Here is a 21,742-nt window from a genome sequence, read left to right as displayed (position 1 = left end):
ACCTGTTGAAAAGTCGTCTTATCTGCTTCAACGCTAGGAGTTAAAATGCTAGCCAATAACACTGAAGAACTATCTTTGTTGAGAACATCTTCTGTAGCTTGACAATAACCAACAGATGTGAGAAAATTTAAATCTGCATTAGTTTGATCCCCAGACATACACAAATTATAGGCATAGGGCAATGTTCCCTGACTGTAGTTTGAGGGAATCTCGGGTGGAGACTTGGAACAGAGAACAGACCCAAAGCAGCCCCCAGCGGCGGGGCTAGAAGAGTGTCGCAGGCGCAGGGCAACGGCCAGAATCACCGCGAGGAGGAAGAGCACCGAGATCAAGGCCAAGGCCAACACCAGGTAAAACTGCAGCTCAGCCTGGGGGTCAGCGGGAGCGGGGCCGTCGCTAAGATCCGGCAGCGCCTCGTGGAGGCTGTCTGCGAAGACCAGGTGCAGCGTGGCGGTGGCCGAGAGGGGAGGCTGTCCCCCATCGCGCACAGCGACCAGCAGGCGCTGTCTGGCCGCGTCCCTGTCGCCCAAGGCGCGCGCCGTGCGCACCTCGCCCGTGCGCAGCCCCAGGCTGAAGAGGCCGGGCTCGCTGGCCTGCAGCACGTGGTAGGACAGCCAGGCGTTGTGTCCCGAGTCGGCGTCCACCGCCACCACCTTGGTGACCAGGTAGCCGGGCTGCGCGGCGCGCGGCACCGTGTCGAAGAGCGCCGAGCCGTCGGGCCCCAGCGCCGGGTACAGCACCCTCGGCGCGTTGTCGTTGCGGTCGCCCACCAGCACGCGCAGGCTCACGTTGGCGCCGAGCGCGGGCGAGCCCTGGTCGCGGGCCTGCAGCGTCAGCTCGAAGGCGCGCAGCTGCTCGTGGTCGAAGGCGCGCTGCGCGAACACCGCGCCGCTCTGCGCGCTCACCGACACGTAGGACCACAGCGCCCGCGGCTCCAGGTCGCTGGCCACGATGGAGTAGGAGACGTGGCCGTTGGGCCCCAGGTCGGGGTCGGAGGCGCTGACTTGCGCGATGGAGGCGCCGGGCGGGTTGTTCTCTGCCACGTGGACCACGTAGGAGGCCTGCTGGAAAACCGGCGCGTTGTCGTTGACGTCGGTGATGTGCAGGGTGATGGTGGCGCTGGAGGAGAGGGGCGGCTTGCCCCTGTCGGTGGCTGTGATGGTGACGTTGTACTCCGGGGTCTGTTCCCGGTCCAGGGGCCCGTCTGTTACTAACTTGTAGTAATTGTTAGAAGAAGAATGAATCTTAAATGGAACATCTCTGTTTAAATCACACGTGACTTCCCCATTTTCCCTGGAATCCTGATCCCGTGTTTTGAAGAGAGCCACAACCATTCCTGGATGGGAATCCTCCACAATCTGGTCAGACAGAGTAGTGATGATTATCTCCGGGCTGTTGTCGTTTTCGTCTAGAACTTCTATAATTACTTTACACTGGGTGGAGAGGGATCCTCGGTCCTTTGCTTCTACATCCATGGTGTATCTTTCTATTTCTTCAAAATCCAAGGGTTGATGAGTTATAATGTTTCCTGTGGCAGAATCCAGAAAGAATGGGTGCTGGATTCTGTCAGTCACACGAAGGAATGAGTAGGTGATGTCCGCATTGACGCCTTCGTCTTGGTCAGTGGCGCTCACCCTGAGCACGGAGGTGCCTGGGGGCACATCTTCCCTGAGAGTGACCCTGTACACGTCTTGGCTGAACACAGGAGGATTATCATTGGCATCCACCACCAGGATTCTGATGTGAGCGGTGCCGCTACGTGGCGGATCCCCACTATCTAACGCTGTCAGAACCAAGTGGTGACTGCTCTGCGTTTCTCTGTCCAGGGTCTTCTTCAGTACCAGTTCTGGGTATTTGCCACCGTCAAGGTTGTCTTTCACCACCAATGAGAAGTACTCGTTAGGACTTAGTTGGTATTTGCTCAATGAATTCGTACTGATATCGGGATCTTTTGCAGACTGAAGAATTGTACCCATGCCCAGGTTGACAGATTCACTGATTTCTAAGTTTATGTCATCTTTATCGAATTGAGGGGGGTGGTCATTAATATCCTCAACAACCACGATGATGTGAAAAATATTTAATGGATTTTCCACCACCGCTTCCAACTGCAACTCACAACTTCTTCTCTCTTTGCATATCTGCTCACGGTCTATTCGGTCCTTCACAAGTAAGTCCCCGCTCTCCGCATCTACGCTAAAAAGCAGCTTCTCAGCGCTAACTCGCAGCTTCCGCTCCGAAACATCCAGGACGCTGAGCCCTAGATCTTTAGCGAGGTTCCCCACCACCGAGCCCTTGGCCAGCTCCTCGGGAATCGAGTAGCGGATCGGCTCGCAGAGCGCGGGGTAGAACAAAGGCAGCAGAAAGGGAAGTATTACCTGCCGCCGGCCGGCCGGGCGCCTCTGCGCGCAGCTCCCTCCCATTGCGCGCTCTAGTTCTAGCTGGATCCCAGTCTTTCCGGAAAGCCGAAGAAATTGCAATCCACAGTGTTACTGGAAGAGCATTCGGCCCAAGACAGGCAGAACTGTGAATCCGTGTATGCTGGGCACTCTGGCCGGCGGGGAGCCCCGGTGTGTGAGCGAGCTTCCTTCCCCTGCCCAGGAAATCTCAGGCTATGAGGAATCCCTGGCGTCCGCGTTTGCCCTGCACTGGCCGACAGCGGCGCCCAGAGGCCCCACGAGGAATTGTATTCTAGTTTTTCTCTTGAATTCAGGGGATTTTTTAAAACAATTCCAGATGGTAACTGCTAAAACACGTCAGTCTTATTCCTTAGTGATTCCGTTGTCATCATGAAATATATTTTTCACATGGTGAAGACTATCATGTGTTTTCATGTTAAAATTTTATATAGATTTTGAATAAAGGCATAAAAGAATATAGAGTGCAAAATAGGTCTCCTATCCCATGGCCCACTACTTTCCAGTTCTTCCATCCTGAGGCAATCACTGTTGTTTCTTTTAAGAGCAATTATCCATAAAGGGAAATACCAAAGATAAGCGAAAAACAAAACAAAACAAAAAAACCTTGTCTTCAATCCTACTTTACATTTGGCTACAAAGTATTAACCTATCCTCCCAAATTTAGGACTAGAATGCAACCATTACCATCTTCATTACAGTTTTCCAGGGAATCCTCATACTGCTTTTAAATAATTATATTTAACAACATTTGCTTACAAGAGCTGCCATGTCAAATAAGTAGTTTTTAAAAACTGTATTTTTAAAGATAATAAAATTACTTAAGGTGGATGCACAATAATTTTGACTATCTTGGATAGAAATTTTAAATAACAATTTCAGTTATTTAAAAGCCAATTACTATGACCCTAACGGGTATGCTCTCCTTCCACAGACACATTATTGAACAAAGGCTGAATAACATGGGGGAAAAAATTTGGTCTTCTAAGTATTTTGAGATGCATTAGGCCACTCTTTATGCTACCATATTAGTTTAGTAGAATATTAGTAATGAATTAAAAGTAAGAGATCAAACCAAATGCATCACTATCTTCACTGAACTAAGTGGGCTCATCAATAACTCCACTGATCATTCGTTTAGAATAATTTTGTGTACTTCTCTGCTTATAGTTGAATCTCCTGAAGAAATGACATTTCTTTCTGGACTTTGTTTATTGACTCTTAATATCAGAGTTTCAGGTGGATTTTCCTTCCGCTAATTAAGGAGCTACATGAAATGCCCTTGGTACATATTCCTTTCTTGGGAACATGTACAAATTTATTTGTCTCCCCAATCTATACATTTTTCCACCTTAGAGATTGGAGAATTTAACAACAAACCAGAGAAAGCAGAGCCTAAAATTTGCTTAACTTAACCTTTTAGAGGCCCTCTATACTTGCTATTGAGCAAGGAAAGTCAAATTAAAAAGCTGTCTTCCATGTAACAGTTTGAAATTAGAATCACAAGCAAAAAAGGATGCCGCAGTGTTACCAGGTATGATTATACTTAAAAAATTTAAGCACAAATTGTTATGAATTTGTTAGTGGAATATGAAGGAAAAATTTTAATGTCTAGCAAGTATATTCAATTATAACTATAGATACAAAGTATAGTCTGAAAAATATAACCACAACTGTGTATTATCCTCCTTGGGAAGAACAACATTGAGTGGCCTTATGTTTGGGTTGTGTTTCCAGTGAGGCTAATTCATTTGTTTCTGACATTTACCTGTTTTTACCAGACCTGCCTTCAAAACAGAGCTTAGGGTTGTCTAAGCTGCAAGGATTTTTAACATATGGCCAAAAGTACACAAATTGACAGGCAGTTCTGTATGGAATTCCTCTCTTAGGAATTGTTAGTATTGTACTCAACAAAACTATAAAATATTAAACTCTGCAAAGCTAATCGTAATAGCTTTATGACAAAAGGCCTTCATTGGGTTTAGGTGACTATTAACCAGAAAGTAAAAGCACACTAGCCTTAGCCATCACATTCTACTTGTTTTAGCAAGAAGCAAATGTCACAGAAACAGAGAAAAGTGGCAAAATAAGTATTGAAAATTTATATCATCGCGCTGCAAACTAAAAATAGAAGCAATGATAATTTTTAAGCAAAATTAAAAGACTAAAAGTAGAACTCACAGGAACCAAAGGGGTATCTTCTATAGGAAACTTCGAATCATCTAAGAGAGACAAGGGATCCTTTCTCTCGCAGCTCTCGTGGCTGATGAGCGTGTCCGCATAGTTGGGCTGGGGGAAGATCACGTGACTCTCCCGCGAGTCCGCAGTGAGGGACACCTCGTGGGAATAGGTCTGCAGGAAAGCCCGCACCCCGTCCACGCCCACAAAGGGCGAGGCCCCCACGCCCACCAGCCCGCCGCCCACGGCCGGCAGCAGACGCGACGCGTGCCAGCGCCTCAGCCTGAGGGCCAGCAGAACGATGACAAAGGCGAGGAAGACGCAGGAGACCGCGGCCACCGCCACCACCAGGTACAGCGTGAGGCCAGAGGCGTCCGGGTCGGCCGGGGCCTTCATGCTGTCCAGGTCGGCCAGGACGTCTGGGATGCTGTCGGCCACGGCCACCGTGAGCGTGACGGTGGCCGAGAGAGGGGGCTGGCCGTGGTCCTGGACCGCCACCACCAGGCTCTGCTTGAGCGCGTCTCTGTCCAGCAGGGCCCGCGCTGTGCGCACCTCGCCCGTGTGCAGCCCCACCGCGAAGAGCCCTGGCTCGCTGGCCTTGAGCAGGCGGTAGGACAGCCAGGCGTTCTGGCCCGAGTCTCTGTCCACCGCCACCACCTTGGTCACCAGGTAGCCGGGCTCTGCGGAGCGGGGTGCCAGCTCCACGCCTGTGGACCCGTCGGTGGGGAGGGCGGGGTACAGGATTTCGGGGATGTTGTCGTTCTGGTCGAGAATGAACAGGTTCACGGACACGTTGCTGCTGAGTGGTGGGTCCCCACTGTCGGTGGCTGTCACCTGCACCTGCAGATCCCGAAACTGCTCATAGTCAAAGGATCGCAGTGCATACAGAACTCCTGTGTCAGAGTTGATGGAGATGTAGGCCGATAGAGGTACCCCCTGGACATTGTCTTCAGCTAGGGAATAAATAACCTGAGCATTCATTTTGCTGTCTGGGTCTAGGGCAGTCACAGAGAAGATGGAGGCACCCCTGGGGTTGTTCTCTGGGATATAGGTAGAGTAGGAAATATGAGAGAAGGTGGGTGGGTTGTCATTGATATCTGCCACTTGCAAGGTGAAGTGAGTTTCAGTTGATAGGGGTGGACTTCCTCCGTCTGTGGCTGTTACTGTGATATTGTAAGAGGATATCTGTTCTCTGTCAAGGGCCCTCTGTGTCACCAATCTATAATAACTGTCAATGGACTTTTCTAACTTAAATGGTAGATTCCTTGATATGGAACAGGTTACCTGTCCGTTCTGCCCAGAGTCTAGATCATGTACGTTTAAAAGGGCTATAACAGTCCCCAGAGGTGAATCTTCTGTCAAAGGACTAAACAGAGACGTGATGGTCACCTCTGGACTGTTGTCATTCACATCTTCTACAGTAATTAACACTTTTGCAGTTGCAAGATATGCTCCTCCATCTTCTGCTTGTATTTCTATTTCATAGAAATCTGTTTCTTCATAATCTAGATTTTCTGATATTTTTATTTCCCCAGTATTTTTGTTCAGTTGGAATTTCGACAATTGTGTGTCAGGTAATTTTCGGAATGAATATGTCACTTCTCCATTAGCTCCTTCATCCCTATCCGTGGCGGTGACTGTCAGGAGCTGTGTGCCCACAGGCAAGTTCTCTGGGACACTCACTCGGTATTCCGGCAAGGTGAAGACCGGCGCGTTGTCATTTGCATCAAAGACAGTCACACTGATGAGGACAGTGCCAGATCGGAGAGGGTCACCGCCATCGGAGGCAGTGAGGACCAGGTGGTGCAGAGCCTCTTCCTCCCGATCCAGGCCGTGCTCCAGCACCAGCTCCGGGACCCTGATGCCGTTGGCACGGCTCTGAACTGCCAGGGAGAAGTGCTTATTGGGGCTGAGCTGGTAGCTCTGCAGGGAGTTCGCGCCCACATCCGGATCAACAGCTTCCGGGAGAGGAAAACGCATTCCTGGAGCGACATTTTCATTAATTTTTACGTCTACATTTTCTGCTTGGAATTTTGGGGCATTATCATTGATATCAGTGATTTCTATTTCTATCCCAAAAAGCTTAACCCTATCTTCCACAAGAATGTTAAAACTCACCAGGCACCGCGCGCTCTGAGCGCAGAGCTCCTCCCGGTCTATCCTGCCCGCGGTGACCAGGCTGCCGCTCCGCGCGTTCAGGGCAAAGAGCTGCGTCCTACCTCGGGAGACGATGCGCACTCCGCGCTCCGCCAGCTCCCGGGGCTCCAAACCCAAGTCCTGGGCGATGTTGCCCACGAAGGAGCCCTTGTCTAACTCCTCAGGAACGGAATAGCGGATCTGCCGGGCCTCGGCCTCCCAGGGCACACCCAGGAAAAGGCAGAGCAGGACCAGCGCTCTTTGATCGGAGCGATTCCTTTGAGCGGCCATTGTTGTCTGGTCACGAAATTGATTCTCGCCAAATCCTCACTGGGCAAGTGGGTTGTTTCGACCTGTTCCTTTTCCTTTCTCTGCAGGGAGTCTCTGTAGCCAGTCAGCCGCACCTTAAATTCTGAAATGAGTTTTGCTGGCAGTCCTAGGAATTGAGGAGCTTTGTGTAGTTGAAGCCCTGGGAATCCGGATTGAGCGCTGGCTGCATTTCTCTCCTCGTAGGTGAACAGCGGCGCTCAGAGTCCTCAGAAGTTACTGCACGCACTGTGTATGCAGTAGAAAACAAACGCTACTCTTTGTTGCGTAGTTTATTTTAAATACGTCTTTAGTTTCTCCACCGATATCTTTCAATCAGCTACTATTTGTAGGTTTCTTAGTGGGTTTGGTAAGTGAAATGAATATACTAGAAAATATTAAATGAAAGTATGTGGTTAAATAATATATTTGCAACACTTATTTTCCCAGTAGAGATGTATCTACTTTAAAAGGTAAGTAATGCTTATTTTATTGCCTATGAACTTATAGCTATATTTAGAAGTCTTACAATTTTATTTGAATTTTGATTTAAATGTTCCAATTATGTTTAGTAGACATTTCTATAGAGCCGATATGAGATGTACTCCATGTAAATCACTTAGAATCTTTTCTATTTTAGGTTTAACTAAATAGTTAAATTTGTTTAACATTAAGGCTGTGTAAGAGATTTTCAAAATTTCTTTTATAAAATAGTTTTATTAAGCCTCAATAATTTTTTTTGGAAAATGTATTTTTATTATATGTACATATTGTTAGAAGTCTATTTGACCTATTTAAATGAATTGAGCAGTTAATCACAAACTAAAAGGAACATGTCTGTGTTGTAATGGGAAAAGAAATATGTACAAGAATTTCAAGTGCTGCAATTAAAAAATAAAGTTATAAATAGGGATATATATAGTTTATTAGATAAGTGTTTATATCAAATTACCTGTTTTCATAAGAGCATGGATGCCAATACAAAAATCTTTTGGCATTTTTGTCTGGAAGCCCAAAGTAAAGTGGTTTTCACACCCTCATCTGTATGTGCCCATCAACCTCTCTCAAAAATGAAAAGTTTAGACGTTCACTTCTTTCATGCAGAGACAAGCTTTTCAGAAGTGTGTGTGTTCTGATGACTTCAAGCATGGAACAGTTCAGAGATTTTATCTTTTGTCTTTAAAAATGTATCAAACAATTAGAGACAGACACTGGGTGCAAAAGACAATAACATTTCATTTGCCTTCTTGGAAATTCTTTGTCTTGAAATGTAGAGGAAAAAAGATTGGAAGGAGTACAATTTGAGCTCAAAAAAGGATAAGTATATATGAGAAGAGAGCCCGAAAACCAAAGGCTGAAGACTAAAATTCCTTTGGGCAGTTAGCATTAACTTTGGGGGATCATAGAGACCTTGGTAATGGAAACAGAGTTTTAACTCCTAAGAAAAATGCATACATCTGTAACTATGTATACAATTTCAGGGATTCATGCATCTACTTACCTTCTTTCCTCAAATGCTACCAACTTGAAAATTTTTTTAAATAAATAAAGCTAACTAAATGCACCTATGAAGGTTAGTTGTAATTAATGTTTCCTTGAAATATGTAGCTGTTTTGGTATTTAATGAGTGCCTGAATATTATTAAACTTAAAAAAACAACATAAATAAGAAGTAGAAAATTAATCTTAAATCTTAGTGAATTTGAATAGTTAGGTTATTGTTTATTTGCTAAGAAGCCAAGACCACATTCCCTCTGTTATACTTATCTGAGCTTGAGAAGATATCTCCAATTAAATGACATACTTTCTGAATTACAGAGCAACTTCCGAACCAAGTAAGTCTTGAAAAATATAATCAGCAAAGTGACATTGACAAAACAAGGTGGTGATTAGCTATGGATTTTTCCAGATATTATATATACATATATATATATGAAGTAATACACCTAAAATATGAGGAATAAGTAGAATATTACATAAGACATGAAAATGCAACTCACCGGTGTTAGGATCTCAGGATGTGAAGTCAAATTATTCCCATCCTGTAGTGGAATTAAAGCCCCAGGAGAATTACCGCAAACTATGTCTTTAGTGGAATGAAAGGGCTCGTTACATCTTAGGAAATTAAACTCTGTCTTTCCAGTATGGGCAACGCACAAGTCGTAGGAATAAGGCAAAGTCCCTTCGCTGTAGTTGGGGGGAGCCACAGGTCCAGACTTGACACACAGACCCGGCTGAAGGCAGCCCCAAGCACCGGGGCTGGACGACTGTCGCAGGCGCAGGGCAACGGCCAGAATCACCGCGAGGAGGAAGAGCACCGAGATCAAGGCCAAGGCCACCACCAGGTAAAACTGCAGCTCAGCCTGGGGGTCAGAGGGCGCGGGGCCGTCGCTAAGATCCGGCAGCACGTCTTGGAGGCTGTCTGCGAAGACCAGGTGCAGCGTGGCGGTGGCCGAGAGGGGAGGCTGTCCCCCATCGCGCACAGCGACCAGCAGGCGCTGTCTGGCCGCGTCCCTGTCGCTCAAGGCGCGCGCCGTGCGCACCTCGCCCGTGCGCAGCCCCAGGCTGAAGAGGCCGGGCTCGCTGGCCTGCAGCACGTGGTAGGACAGCCAGGCGTTGTGTCCCGAGTCGGCGTCCACCGCCACCACCTTGGTGACCAGGTAGCCGGGCTGCGCGGCGCGCGGCACCGTGTCGAAGAGCGCCGAGCCGTCGGGCCCCAGCGCCGGGTACAGCACCCTCGGCGCGTTGTCGTTGCGGTCGCCCACCAGCACGCGCAGGCTCACGTTGGCGCCGAGCGCGGGCGAGCCCTGGTCGCGGGCCTGCAGCGTCAGCTCGAAGGCGCGCAGCTGCTCGTGGTCGAAGGCGCGCTGCGCGAACACCGCGCCGCTCTGCGCGCTCACCGACACGTAGGACCACAGCGCCCGCGGCTCCAGGTCGCTGGCCACGATGGAGTAGGAGACGTGGCCGTTGGGCCCCAGGTCGGGGTCGGAGGCGCTGACTTGCGCGATGGAGGCGCCGGGCGGGTTGTTCTCTGCCACGTGGACCACGTAGGAGGCCTGCTGGAAAACCGGCGCGTTGTCGTTGACGTCGGTGACGTGCAGGGTGATGGTGGCGCTGGAGGAGAGGGGCGGCTTGCCCCTGTCGGTGGCTGTGATGGTGACGTTGTACTCCGGGGTCTGTTCCCGGTCCAGGGGCCCGTCTGTTACTAACTTGTAGTAATTGTTAGAAGAAGAATGAATCTTAAATGGAACATCTCTGTTTAAATCACACGTGACTTCCCCATTTTCCCTGGAATCCTGATCCCGTGTTTTGAAGAGAGCCACAACCATTCCTGGATGGGAATCCTCCACAATCTGGTCAGACAGAGTAGTGATGATTATCTCCGGGCTGTTGTCGTTTTCGTCTAGAACTTCTATAATTACTTTACACTGGGTAGAGAGACCACCTCCGTCCTTTGCCTCTACTTCCATGGTGTATCTTTCTGTATCTTCAAAATCCAATGATTGGTTATTCTTAATGATACCACTCTTCTCATCCAATGAGAACATGTACCTTGTACTCTGAGCAGTACTCCTGAAGTGGTAGTTGATTTCGGCATTGACTCCCTCGTCCTGGTCGCTGGCTGTCACCTGCAACACCGAGGACCCGGGGGGCAGCTTTTCACTAACACTGACTCTATATTCATCTTTGCTGAACATCGGGGGGTTATCATTGGTGTCCCTGACAAAGATTTCTATTCCAACAGAGGCACTTCGCGTTGGGGTCCCTCCATCCAAGGCAGTCAGTATCAAGTGATGAGACCGCTGCTCTTCCCGGTCTAGGGCTTTCTCCAAAGATAACTCTGGGTATTTGCCACCATCGGAATTAACTCTAACCATTAATGAAAAATAAGTGTTTGGACTTATCTGATAATCTTTAACTGAGTTCATGTTTATATCAGGGTCAGTGGCAGGATCAAGGGATATACGTGCCCCTACGGACACAGATTCAAAAATTTCTAAATGTATTTCCTTTTTATCGAATTGAGGGGGATGGTCATTAATATCCTCAACAACCACGATGATGTGAAAAATATTTAATGGATTTTCCACCACCGCTTCCAACTGCAACTCACAACTTCTTCTCTCTTTGCATATCTGCTCACGGTCTATTCGGTCCTTCACAAGTAAGTCCCCGCTCTCCGCATCTACGCTAAAAAGCAGCTTCTCAGCGCTAACTCGCAGCTTCCGCTCCGAAACATCCAGGACGCTGAGCCCTAGATCTTTAGCGAGGTTCCCCACCACCGAGCCCTTGGCCAGCTCCTCGGGAATCGAGTAGCGGATCGGCTCGCAGAGCGCGGGGTAGAACAAAGGCAGCAGAAAGGGAAGTGTTACCTGCCGCCGGCCGGCCGGGCGCCTCTGCGCGCAGCTTCCTCCCATTGCGCGCTCTAGTTCTAGCTGGATCCCAGTCTTTCCGGAAAGCCGAAGAAATTGCAATCCACAGTGTTACTGGAAGAGCATTCGGCCCAAGACAGGCGGAACTGGGAATCCGTGTATGCTGGGCACTCTGGCCGGCGGGGAGCCCCGGTGTGTGAGCGAGCTTCCTTCTCCCTGTGTTGGTGGCTGCCCAGGAAATCCCAGGCTAGAGGCTGCGGAATCCCGGGCGTCCGCGTTTGACCTGCACTGGCCGACAGCGGCGCTCAGAGGCTCCATGAGGTATCGCAGTCTGACATTTTCGAATTCAATTTATCTCCAGAATTTATTAAAATACAATTTATATAAATTATTCTTTAAAAATGCAGTTATATAACAGCCCCCAAATTTAGTTTTACCACGGTATTATAGAGTGTGTCTATATGCTTAGTATTTTTAGGAAATTTATTATGGAAAATTTCAAACTTATATGAAACTATGCAATGTTATCATTGAATTTTCATATACCCATCATCACCTAAATGCAAGAATTATCAACTCAAGGCCATCTTTATTTAATATATATTGCACTCCCTCGTTATTTTGAAGCAAGTCCAAAATAATTAACTCTTCTTTTAAGATAAGACATTAAGATGAGCAAGAATTTTATCTTTAAGCCTATTGTGTCATATAATGTGTTACCAATACAAATGTCTTACCTAGTTTAAGAAAACTGTAATTCAGCATTTTCCACACTTTACCCGGTCATTCACTCTGTGAGCGTTGTGTTCTGTTTTCAAAAGCAAGTGACATTTTTATGGTAGAGAATAGTAGCTGCCAAGTCTTCATCAATATCAATATTATACCTTTTTTCCAAATTAACACATATTTTGATATTTATAAATACTAAGTATTAAAGATTAGTCCCCAGTACAGAAATGTCAATTGACAGTTTTCCTAATACATGGTTAAAAATATGACCCTGTGGGATGTTTTACTTTTCCCCCACTAGTTTAGGAATAAAGTGTTTGAAATAATTATAATGTCTGTATGTCATAATGGATTTCCAGACATTAGCCCATATATTCAGCGTGTTTAGAATAGGATTTTGAGCCAATTTAAAACTTATTTTCAAGGTCTGTTGGAGTCACTTATTACTTGTTTACAATAATTAATTGTTTAAAGTAAAACAATGTATTAATCTCCAGCTTACAGATAAAAGCCAGTAAAATATGTTTAGTATCTCCCTCAGAGTTTCTGGGAATATTTTCCGAAACCATATTCTATACCCACATGTATTTCTGGCTTCAAATTTTGGACAATTGAGCCATAAATAGCCATTGCAGAATAACTGTCATTTCCTTTGTTTTATCCTCTCAGAGTGTTCAGTCCCAATAACCCCTCTTGGGCAAGTATAAACTATAGCAAAGAGGAGTTTCAAACTATTAATAACCTGACATCATAGCACTGGGAAACTAAAACCTCTGAGGACATGAGAACAAAGGATTTTGAACCTTTAACATCAGAAGAATAAAAATGCTTTACTTGGGGTTTGGAAATGGATAAGTGGAGTTTGATTCTTCCTCAGAAATGGCCTTTAAATGCATTATGACCTCTACAACATGTGATCTGAAAAACATCTCCTCAAAGGAATGTTGTCCTGTCATAGAAACAGAAGAGCAGAAAGCAGTGAATCAGGGATTTCAGTAGTTTCTCCAAGTGGAATGCATTTGTTTTTATCATTAATTTACACTATCAAAATTAGTATTGGCTGTAGAAATCTTTTGAGTAAGAGGATCACAATGGGGCCATTGGCAATAACAATAATAATGTATTTCAGGAATGGAAAAACAGCACTAATAATTAGTCCTGAACCTGGATAACCAATCAAGTAACCCCACCCAAAGGGCCTCAGTCAATGTTCCATAATGAGAAGAGACCTATGAGAAAGGTTTCCACTGACCCTAGATTATTTACTATGAGAAACTGAAAATTAAGTCTGCGATGGAACCAATAAATGAAACCTATACATAATAGAGGAGAAATTAGGCCTAGTGAAAGCTTCAGTAGAAATACATTAAAGCTACTTATCCTACCTTAAAGCCAAACCTTACAAAGAAAGCCAACTGTAATAGAACATAAAACGAAAAATGAACTCACTGGAACCAACGGTGTATCTTCTATAGGAAACTTGGAATCATCTGAAATGCATAAAGGCTCGCTTTTCCCACAACTCTCCTGGCTGACGAGCGTGTCCGCGTAGTTGGGCTGGGGGAAGATCACGTGACTCTCCCGCGAGTCCGCAGTGAGGGACACCTCGTGGGAATAGGTCTGCAGGAAAGCCCGCACCCCGTCCACGCCCACAAAGGGCGAGGCCCCCACGCCCACCAGCCCGCCGCCCACGGCCGGCAGCAGACGCGACGCGTGCCAGCGCCTCAGCCTGAGGGCCAGCAGCACGATGACAAAGGCGAGGAAGACGCAGGAGACCGCGGCCACCGCCACCACCAGGTACAGCGTGAGGCCAGACGCGTCCGGGTCGGCCGGGGCCTTCATGCTGTCCAGGTCGGCCAGGACGTCTGGGATGCTGTCGGCCACGGCCACCGTGAGCGTGACGGTGGCCGAGAGAGGGGGCTGGCCGTGGTCCTGGACCGCCACCACCAGGCTCTGCTTGAGCGCGTCTCTGTCCAGCAGGGCCCGCGCTGTGCGCACCTCGCCCGTGTGCAGCCCCACCGCGAAGAGCCCTGGCTCGCTGGCCTTGAGCAGGCGGTAGGACAGCCAGGCGTTCTGGCCCGAGTCTCTGTCCACCGCCACCACCTTGGTCACCAGGTAGCCAGGCTCTGCGGAGCGGGGTGCCAGCTCCACGCCTGTGGACCCGTCGGTGGGGAGGGTGGGGTACAGGATCTCTGGGGCGTTGTCGTTCTGGTCCAGCACAAACAGGCTCAGGGACACGTTGCTGCTGAGTGGTGGGTCCCCACTGTCGGTGGCTGTCACCTGCACCTGCAGATCCCGAAACTGCTCATAGTCAAAGGATCGCAGTGCATACAGAACTCCTGTGTCAGAGTTGATGGAGACATAGGAAGAGAGAGGTGCCCCCTGGATGGTGTCCTCAGTCAAGGAGTAAATAACTCGGGCATTCTCACTGTCGTCGGGGTCGTACGCTGTCACCGAGAAGATGGAGGTGCCTCTAAGGTTGTTTTCTGGGAGGTAGACTGAGTAAGAGTTTTCGGAGAAGGAAGGAGAATTATCATTGATGTCGACCACCTGGAGGGTGATGTGAATTTCCGTGGATAGGGGCGGTGTTCCTCGGTCCGTTGCAGTCACTGTGATGTTATATTCAGGAGTTTTCTCTCGGTCAAGATTTCGGGCTACCAACAACCTATAATAATCTTCCATTGATTTTTCTAATTGGAAAGGTATAATATCCTGGATGGAGCAGACTACCTGACCATTCTTCCCAGAGTCTCCATCATGAACATTGAAAAGAACGATTACAGTTCCTTGAGGTGCATCTTCCCTCACTGGGCTAAACAAAGACGTGACCATCACTTCGGGTCTATTGTCATTCACATCTTCCACCGAAATGAGCACTTTGGTCCACCCTTTCAGTCCCCCACCATCTTCAGCTTGTATTTCCAGTTCATAAAATGCACAGTCTTCATAATCTAGACCCTTTGCTGTTGCTATTTCCCCAGTATTTTCATTAAGCTGGAAAAACGGGGACTGTTTTTCACTAATTTTCCAGAATTTATATGCCACTTCTCCGTTGGCTCCCTCATCCGGGTCGCTAGCTCTTACAGTAAGCAGCCGGGTCCCCGGGGGCACACTCTCTGGGACCTTCATTCGGTAAGTCTGTTGAGCAAAAACCGGGGCATTGTCGTTTGTATCCAACACTGTCACTAGGATGTGCGCCGTGCTGGAGCGACGCGGGTCTGCACCGTCAGAGGCGATGAGGACTAGGCGGTGAGCGGCCTGTTCCTCGCGGTCCAGGGTGCGCTCCAGCACAAGCTCTGGGCTTAGGGTTCCACGGTCCCCAGTGTGCACGTCCAGGGAGAAGTGGCGATTGGGGCTGAGCTGATAGCTCTGTAGGGAATTCATGCCCACGTCCGGGTCTACAGCCTCTGGGAGTGGATAACGTGTACCGGGCGCAGCGATTTCGTTAATTTTCACTTCCAGGTTATCGGCCTGAAATTTGGGGGCATTGTCATTAATATCAATGACTTCTATTTCTATCCCGTAAAGTTGCACTCTATCCTCAACCAGGACTTTAAAGTTAACCAGGCACCGCGCGCTCTGAGCGCAGAGCTCCTCCCGGTCTATCCTGCCCGCGGTGACCAGGCTGCCGCTCCGCGCGTTCAGGGCAAAGAGCTGCGTCCTACCTCGGGAGACGATGCGCACTCCGCGCTCCGCCAGCTCCCGGGGCTCCAGTCCGAGATCCTTGGAGATATTCCCAACGACATAATCTATTTCTGTCTCTTCCGGGACCGAGAAGCGGATCTGGCTGGCCCTAGTCTTCCACAGTCTCCCCAGGAAAAGGCACAGCAGGACCAGTCTTCTGTGGTGCAGAGCACTCGTTCGAGCAGCCATTGTCGCCTCACTCTTTTAAAAATGCTTTCTATGCATGCTGACTCCTTAGGTCCAATTTTCCTCCTACAAATTATGGTGATCTTTTTCCTCTGGAAAATGTGGAGTGCCCCCAGATTATGAGGCTGAGTTTTGTTACAGCCCCGAAGCCGGTTTGTAGGGTTGCTGGGGCTTTGTGTAGCTGCAGACCCTAGTATATGGACGGCGAACTGACTGAGCTATCCTCAGAGTTGGTGAACAGCGGCGCTCAGAGTCCTAAGCTATTACTACACATACTGAGATACGCAATTCCAGTTATAGATAACTGGAAAAGAAGGCGCTACTCGCTTCTAAGTATATTTTATATTTCTCTAAATGTTTCTTGCATTCATATTACAAAATGCATAGATTTTCAAAACTCAAGATTCATATTGCCATTTGTGAATATCTTGGTTGGAAAATAAGTGTGGATATTTTAGTTGGAAATGAAGTAGAATGAAATTTCTATTAAATGTATAATTAAATCTCCAGTTTTTTCTTAATATCAAGTTAATTTACTCTTATTCTTGGTAGACTTTTGCTCTCTCTCCTTAGATATGTAAATTATTCCAATCTCTTTTTTTTAATAATGTTTCATCTCTTTCTATATTCATTATCCATTTTCTAAAATCATTAAAAAGTGCAGTCCTTTTTGGAAGTACATTGATATTTTTCTTAACTTCATTTATATATTACATAATTATATTGACTTACCAAATATGGATACATTATGCATTCTTCAGTTATTTTATACTGATAGTAAAATTTCTGGATTAAGCTTTCCTTAAAATTTTGTTTACAAAAATAATTTTAATTAGGCAACATTAATAGATTTTCTCACCTCATACTGCTAAATATTAAAAGGATCATTTTCTAAACTATACATATATGTGACTGTTAAACTTTTATGCTATTTCAAAAAATTTTTTCTTGGGCTTTCTATGTAAAAACAGAATCCATACACAGGATAGCATTTGGAAGATTCAACTGAACACACATTGAAAAGCTAGTTTCCATTTCAATTCTTCCATCAAGAAATTATGTAACTTTAAAGTAGTCTTTAACCTCTTATTCTAAGGACCACTTAAACTTAAAAGCAATAATATGGGGGAAAAGAACACTAGATATAGAACAAATTATTACCACTAAAAAGTAAAAGGAGCCATTATAAGAAATTTCTCTGAGCAGTTTGAAGAAACCATTTTCGGAAGCACTACCTAAGGGAAACCAAGCAACAGATCAATACCTACGTACTGACAACTTTCATGTGCCTGAAACTGGTAGTTTTTATCTTAAAAATGGAAAATACAGAATTCTTCATTCTTAAAGATACAAGAATGATGAGAAAAGCTCTAGTCACTAGGGCTTAGGGCTCCAAATAATTATAGACAAAACAGTGACTCCCCCAACACCAACTTTTTCTTTAAAAAATATAGGTCAGGAATGAGAGCAATAGAGGCAATGGCATTTCCCTCCCTTTTTAAAAAATCAAGTGTCTTTTTAAGGAACTGAGAAAAGGAAGATAAGGATTTTGCACTCCAGAGAATTTGAAGAAACGTAGACAATGATTTGGACATTCTGATGAGTTCACTGAGTGTCTCCCATACACAACACACACACAGTATTTTTGTAACAAATTTAACCATGAATATATACATATAAGGAACTAGACATGAGAAATAAACATAAGAATGGATGGAAATGGTACCACTTAAATCCATGAAGGAAGATACCTACGAGTAGTTTCTTTGCTTTAAAAGATAAATGAAATATTGCCGACTTTAAAATTAATGTTTACTTGCATCCATTAAAAATTTAAATATGTTAAAGGATTGAACAACAGTTAAAATTCATAAGTTTTGGAAAAAGAAAACTAGAACAAAACTTCTGCTGTGGAACAAAGCACATGGCTCTCCCTGCTTTGTAAATCTGAACTTGGTAAGATAATAATTTTATGTTACATAACTACTCCCAACTCATCACTCCCCTTGAAGAATGGAGTACAGTTTTCTGACTGATTAAAATAACCGTAAAACAACTCATTAGTCTTGAAAATGTAATATATTTTCATATAAATATAGAAAATTAGATAGATGATAAAAAGGAGTAAACAGTTAAATAAAACTCACCGAGGTTAGAATTTCCGGATGTGAAGTTGAGTCACTGGAATTACAAAGTGGAAATAAGGCCCCCGATGAATCATTGAAAAGTATATCTTGTCCTGAGCTCAACTGCTCATTACATTTTAGAAAGTTAAATTCTGCCTTTCCAGTATGAGCAACATATAAATCATAGGAATAAGGCAAAGTCCCTTCGCTGTAGTTGGGGGGAGCCACAGGTCCAGACTTGACACACAGACCCGGCTGAAGGCAGCCCCAAGCACCGGGGCTGGACGACTGTCGCAGGCGCAGGGCAACGGCCAGAATCACCGCGAGAAGGAAGAGCACCGAGATCAAGGCCAAGGCCACCACCAGGTAAAACTGCAGCTCAGCCTGGGGGTCAGAGGGCGCGGGACGGTCGCTAAGATCCGGCAGCACGTCTTGGAGGCTGTCTGCGAAGACCAGGTGCAGCGTGGCGGTGGCCGAGAGGGGAGGCTGTCCCCCATCGCGCACAGCGACCAGCAGGCGCTGTCTGGCCGCGTCCCTGTCGCCCAAGGCGCGCGCCGTGCGCACCTCGCCCGTGCGCAGCCCCAGGCTGAAGAGGCCGGGCTCGCTGGCCTGCAGCACGTGGTAGGACAGCCAGGCGTTGTGTCCCGAGTCGGCGTCCACCGCCACCACCTTGGTGACCAGGTAGCCGGGCTGCGCGGCGCGCGGCACCGTGTCGAAGAGCGCCGAGCCGTCGGGCCCCAGCGCCGGGTACAGCACCCTCGGCGCGTTGTCGTTGCGGTCGCCCACCAGCACGCGCAGGCTCACGTTGGCGCCGAGCGCGGGCGAGCCCTGGTCGCGGGCCTGCAGCGTCAGCTCGAAGGCGCGCAGCTGCTCGTGGTCGAAGGCGCGCTGCGCGAACACCGCGCCGCTCTGCGCGCTCACCGACACGTAGGACCACAGCGCCCGCGGCTCCAGGTCGCTGGCCACGATGGAGTAGGAGACGTGGCCGTTGGGCCCCAGGTCGGGGTCGGAGGCGCTGACTTGCGCGATGGAGGCGCCGGGCGGGTTGTTCTCTGCCACGTGGACCACGTAGGAGGCCTGCTGGAAAACCGGCGCGTTGTCGTTGACGTCGGTGATGTGCAGGGTGATGGTGGCGCTGGAGGAGAGGGGCGGCTTGCCCCTGTCGGTGGCTGTGATGGTGACGTTGTACTCCGGGGTCTGTTCTCGGTCCAGGATCCCATGTGTTACCAATTTATATGAATTTTTGGATGAAGGGATTATCTGAAAAGGGACATCGCCCTCTAACCGACAATTAACCTCCCCATTCTCCCCAGAATCTTGGTCATGTGTTTTGATCAAAGCAATTAGTGTTCCTGGCACTGCGTTTTCCAGAATCATTTCTACTAGGGAATGGAATGTAACTTCTGGGCTGTTGTCATTTTCATCTTGAATGCTAATTTCAACTGTACATTGTGCAACCAAACCTCCACCATCCCTCCCTTCCACCACTATGGAATATTCCTTGATATCTTCGAAATCCAGTGTCCTTAAAGTTGTCATTTCCCCACTCTTTGAATTCAGGTGGAACGTTTGCCAGGTCCTGTGGAAGGAGTAAGTGATTTCCGAGTTGAGGCCGGCATCGTGGTCTGTGGCTGACACCTGAAGCACAGCAGTGCCTTGGGGCACACTCTCTGAAAGGCTGACTTTGTATACGTCCTGGCTGAAGACAGGGGGGTTATCATTGGCATCAGTGACCTCGATTCGGAGCTCTGTGGTGCCGCTGAGGGGTGGATCTCCACCATCCAACGCAGTCAGAACCAGACGATAGTAACTCTGTTGTTCCCGGTCTAAGGGTTTCTCCAATGCCAGTTCCGGGCATTTACTTCCATGTTGTTTCTCCTTATTTATCAATGAGAAACTAGGGCTAAGAGAGAGTTTATAATTCTGCAGAGAGTTTAAGCCAATATCTGCATCCTCTGCTACTTCTAATATAAATCGTGTGCCTGGCAGTGCTGACTCACTTATTTGCAGCTCAAAGAATTCTTGAGTGAATTTTGGCGTGTGGTCATTAATATCCTCGACCTCCACATTCACGTGATAAAAGTTCAGTGGGTTTTCAGCAACTGCCTCAAATTCCAGAGCACAAGCTGGCTTCTTGCCGCATATCTGCTCCCGGTCTAGCCTGCTGCTCACAAGTAACTCCCCGCTCTCTGCGCTCACGGTGAAGTAAGGCTTCTCCGAACTGACGCGCAGGTTCCGAGTCGGTAACTCGTGGACACTGAATCCCAGGTCCTTGGCGAGGTTCCCCACCACAGAGCCCTCGGGCATCTCCTCGGGAATCCTGTATCGGATCTGCTCCGAGAGCGCCGCGCAGAACAAAGACAGCAGAAAGGGAAAGAGCAACGGCCGCCACTCAGCCCAGCCTCTCTCCCCAGCGCCGCTCCCCATCCCTCTTGCTCCCCTTAGCTTGCTCACCGGCCTGGAGACGCCAGATTACAAGTAATCTGTGTGTTGCCGAACTCCGGAGCTCCGAATGGTCTTTATTTTCCGTGTGGGGGTCAGGGTCTCTACTTTTCCACAGGAGGAGGCGGTGTAAAAGGCTCGCGCTGGCAAGCCTGAGATGGGCAGAGTGCGCTGCGGCTGCGCGAAGAGATCGCCAGCTCCGGGCTCTCCACTTTGGCCAACAGCGGCGCCCAGAGTCCGCGCGAGGAAACTGCAGCCTCTGCCGCTTCACTTAACCATGTACAACAATTGTCATCATGTGCGTAACTGAACAAGACACGTTTTTATGTTAATTTATTTAATATCTTAAATTATAAAGACTTCTTTAAGGTATCTTTTGTTTCCAATTTATTAAAAATATTGTCTTGAGTTTTTATTCAAACCTATATACCATTCTAAATACCTTGAACTCTTGCCTTGTATTAAGTTCTGCGCTTGTCAGTGGTGATATAACAATGGAGATGCAGATCTTGCCCTCAGAGAGTTTATCATCTATTGATTTCACAAACTTTTCTCCATAATAGCTATAATATGTGAGACAATGTTAACCTCCTTCCACTGATTCCTTTCTCTCCAATATATCTATATAATTAACGCTGTTTCATATCACATATGTTACAGAATGCCAGAACTGTTGAAAACTGTTTTGTGAAGTTGTGTATTTTGGTACCAATCCTCAAACATCTCTTCTTGATAATGTCAACATTCTCTTTAAAAAATATTTTTGTTTTACTCTTCCAACTACCACAAAAAGTATTCATTCCAAAAATACCCCCCCTACAATGTAGCTAAGAGATGATTTACTTTAACTTCTTCATATTGCAAAATTATTTGGCTTATATCATACCCAATATAGTTCATTAATTCATCCTTAAAAGTTACTGGAGAAATGTTTATGTATTCTTCAATAAAAAACAAAAAAGGGATATTCCAGTAGTCTGCATTACTTCCTTATCTATGTACCTATGTTAAACTGAAGTAATGACTTTGGAATTGGAGGAATAAAGCTCACGTTAAATTTATTTACATAAGTTTACTGAGCAGAGTGACATATTCTAATTATTTCTCTCCATTTGTTAAACATTTTTTTGACAGTGACCATTTTAAGCAAGAGTAAGAATTTTCTT

General features: G+C 46.9%; 1 protein-coding gene across 17 annotated transcripts in view; it reads right to left on the bottom strand.

Annotated features, from left to right (window-relative positions):
- The window catches only part of LOC108392751 (protocadherin gamma-C4), a 153,965-nt gene that overhangs the window by 72,688 nt on the left and 59,535 nt on the right, over positions 1-21,742 (bottom strand). Inside the window, exon 1 of one of the 17 annotated variants that reach the window (XM_037016271.2) lies at positions 18,156-20,582. The exons of 10 other annotated variants lie outside the window; for them this stretch is intronic. In XM_037016271.2, the coding sequence (XP_036872166.2) occupies positions 18,156-20,561 (2,406 nt within the window). In that variant the 5' untranslated portion in view covers positions 20,562-20,582. 6 more of the 17 variants (XM_037016263.2, XM_037016270.2, XM_037016281.2 and 3 more) reach the window with 6 other exon arrangements.

This window comes from Manis javanica, chromosome 14, assembly GCF_040802235.1.
Source record: "Manis javanica isolate MJ-LG chromosome 14, MJ_LKY, whole genome shotgun sequence".
Lineage (NCBI taxonomy): Eukaryota > Metazoa > Chordata > Mammalia > Pholidota > Manidae > Manis > Manis javanica.
The sequence above is the reverse complement of the archived record's forward strand: the minus strand, read 5'-3'. Positions and strand labels throughout refer to the sequence as shown.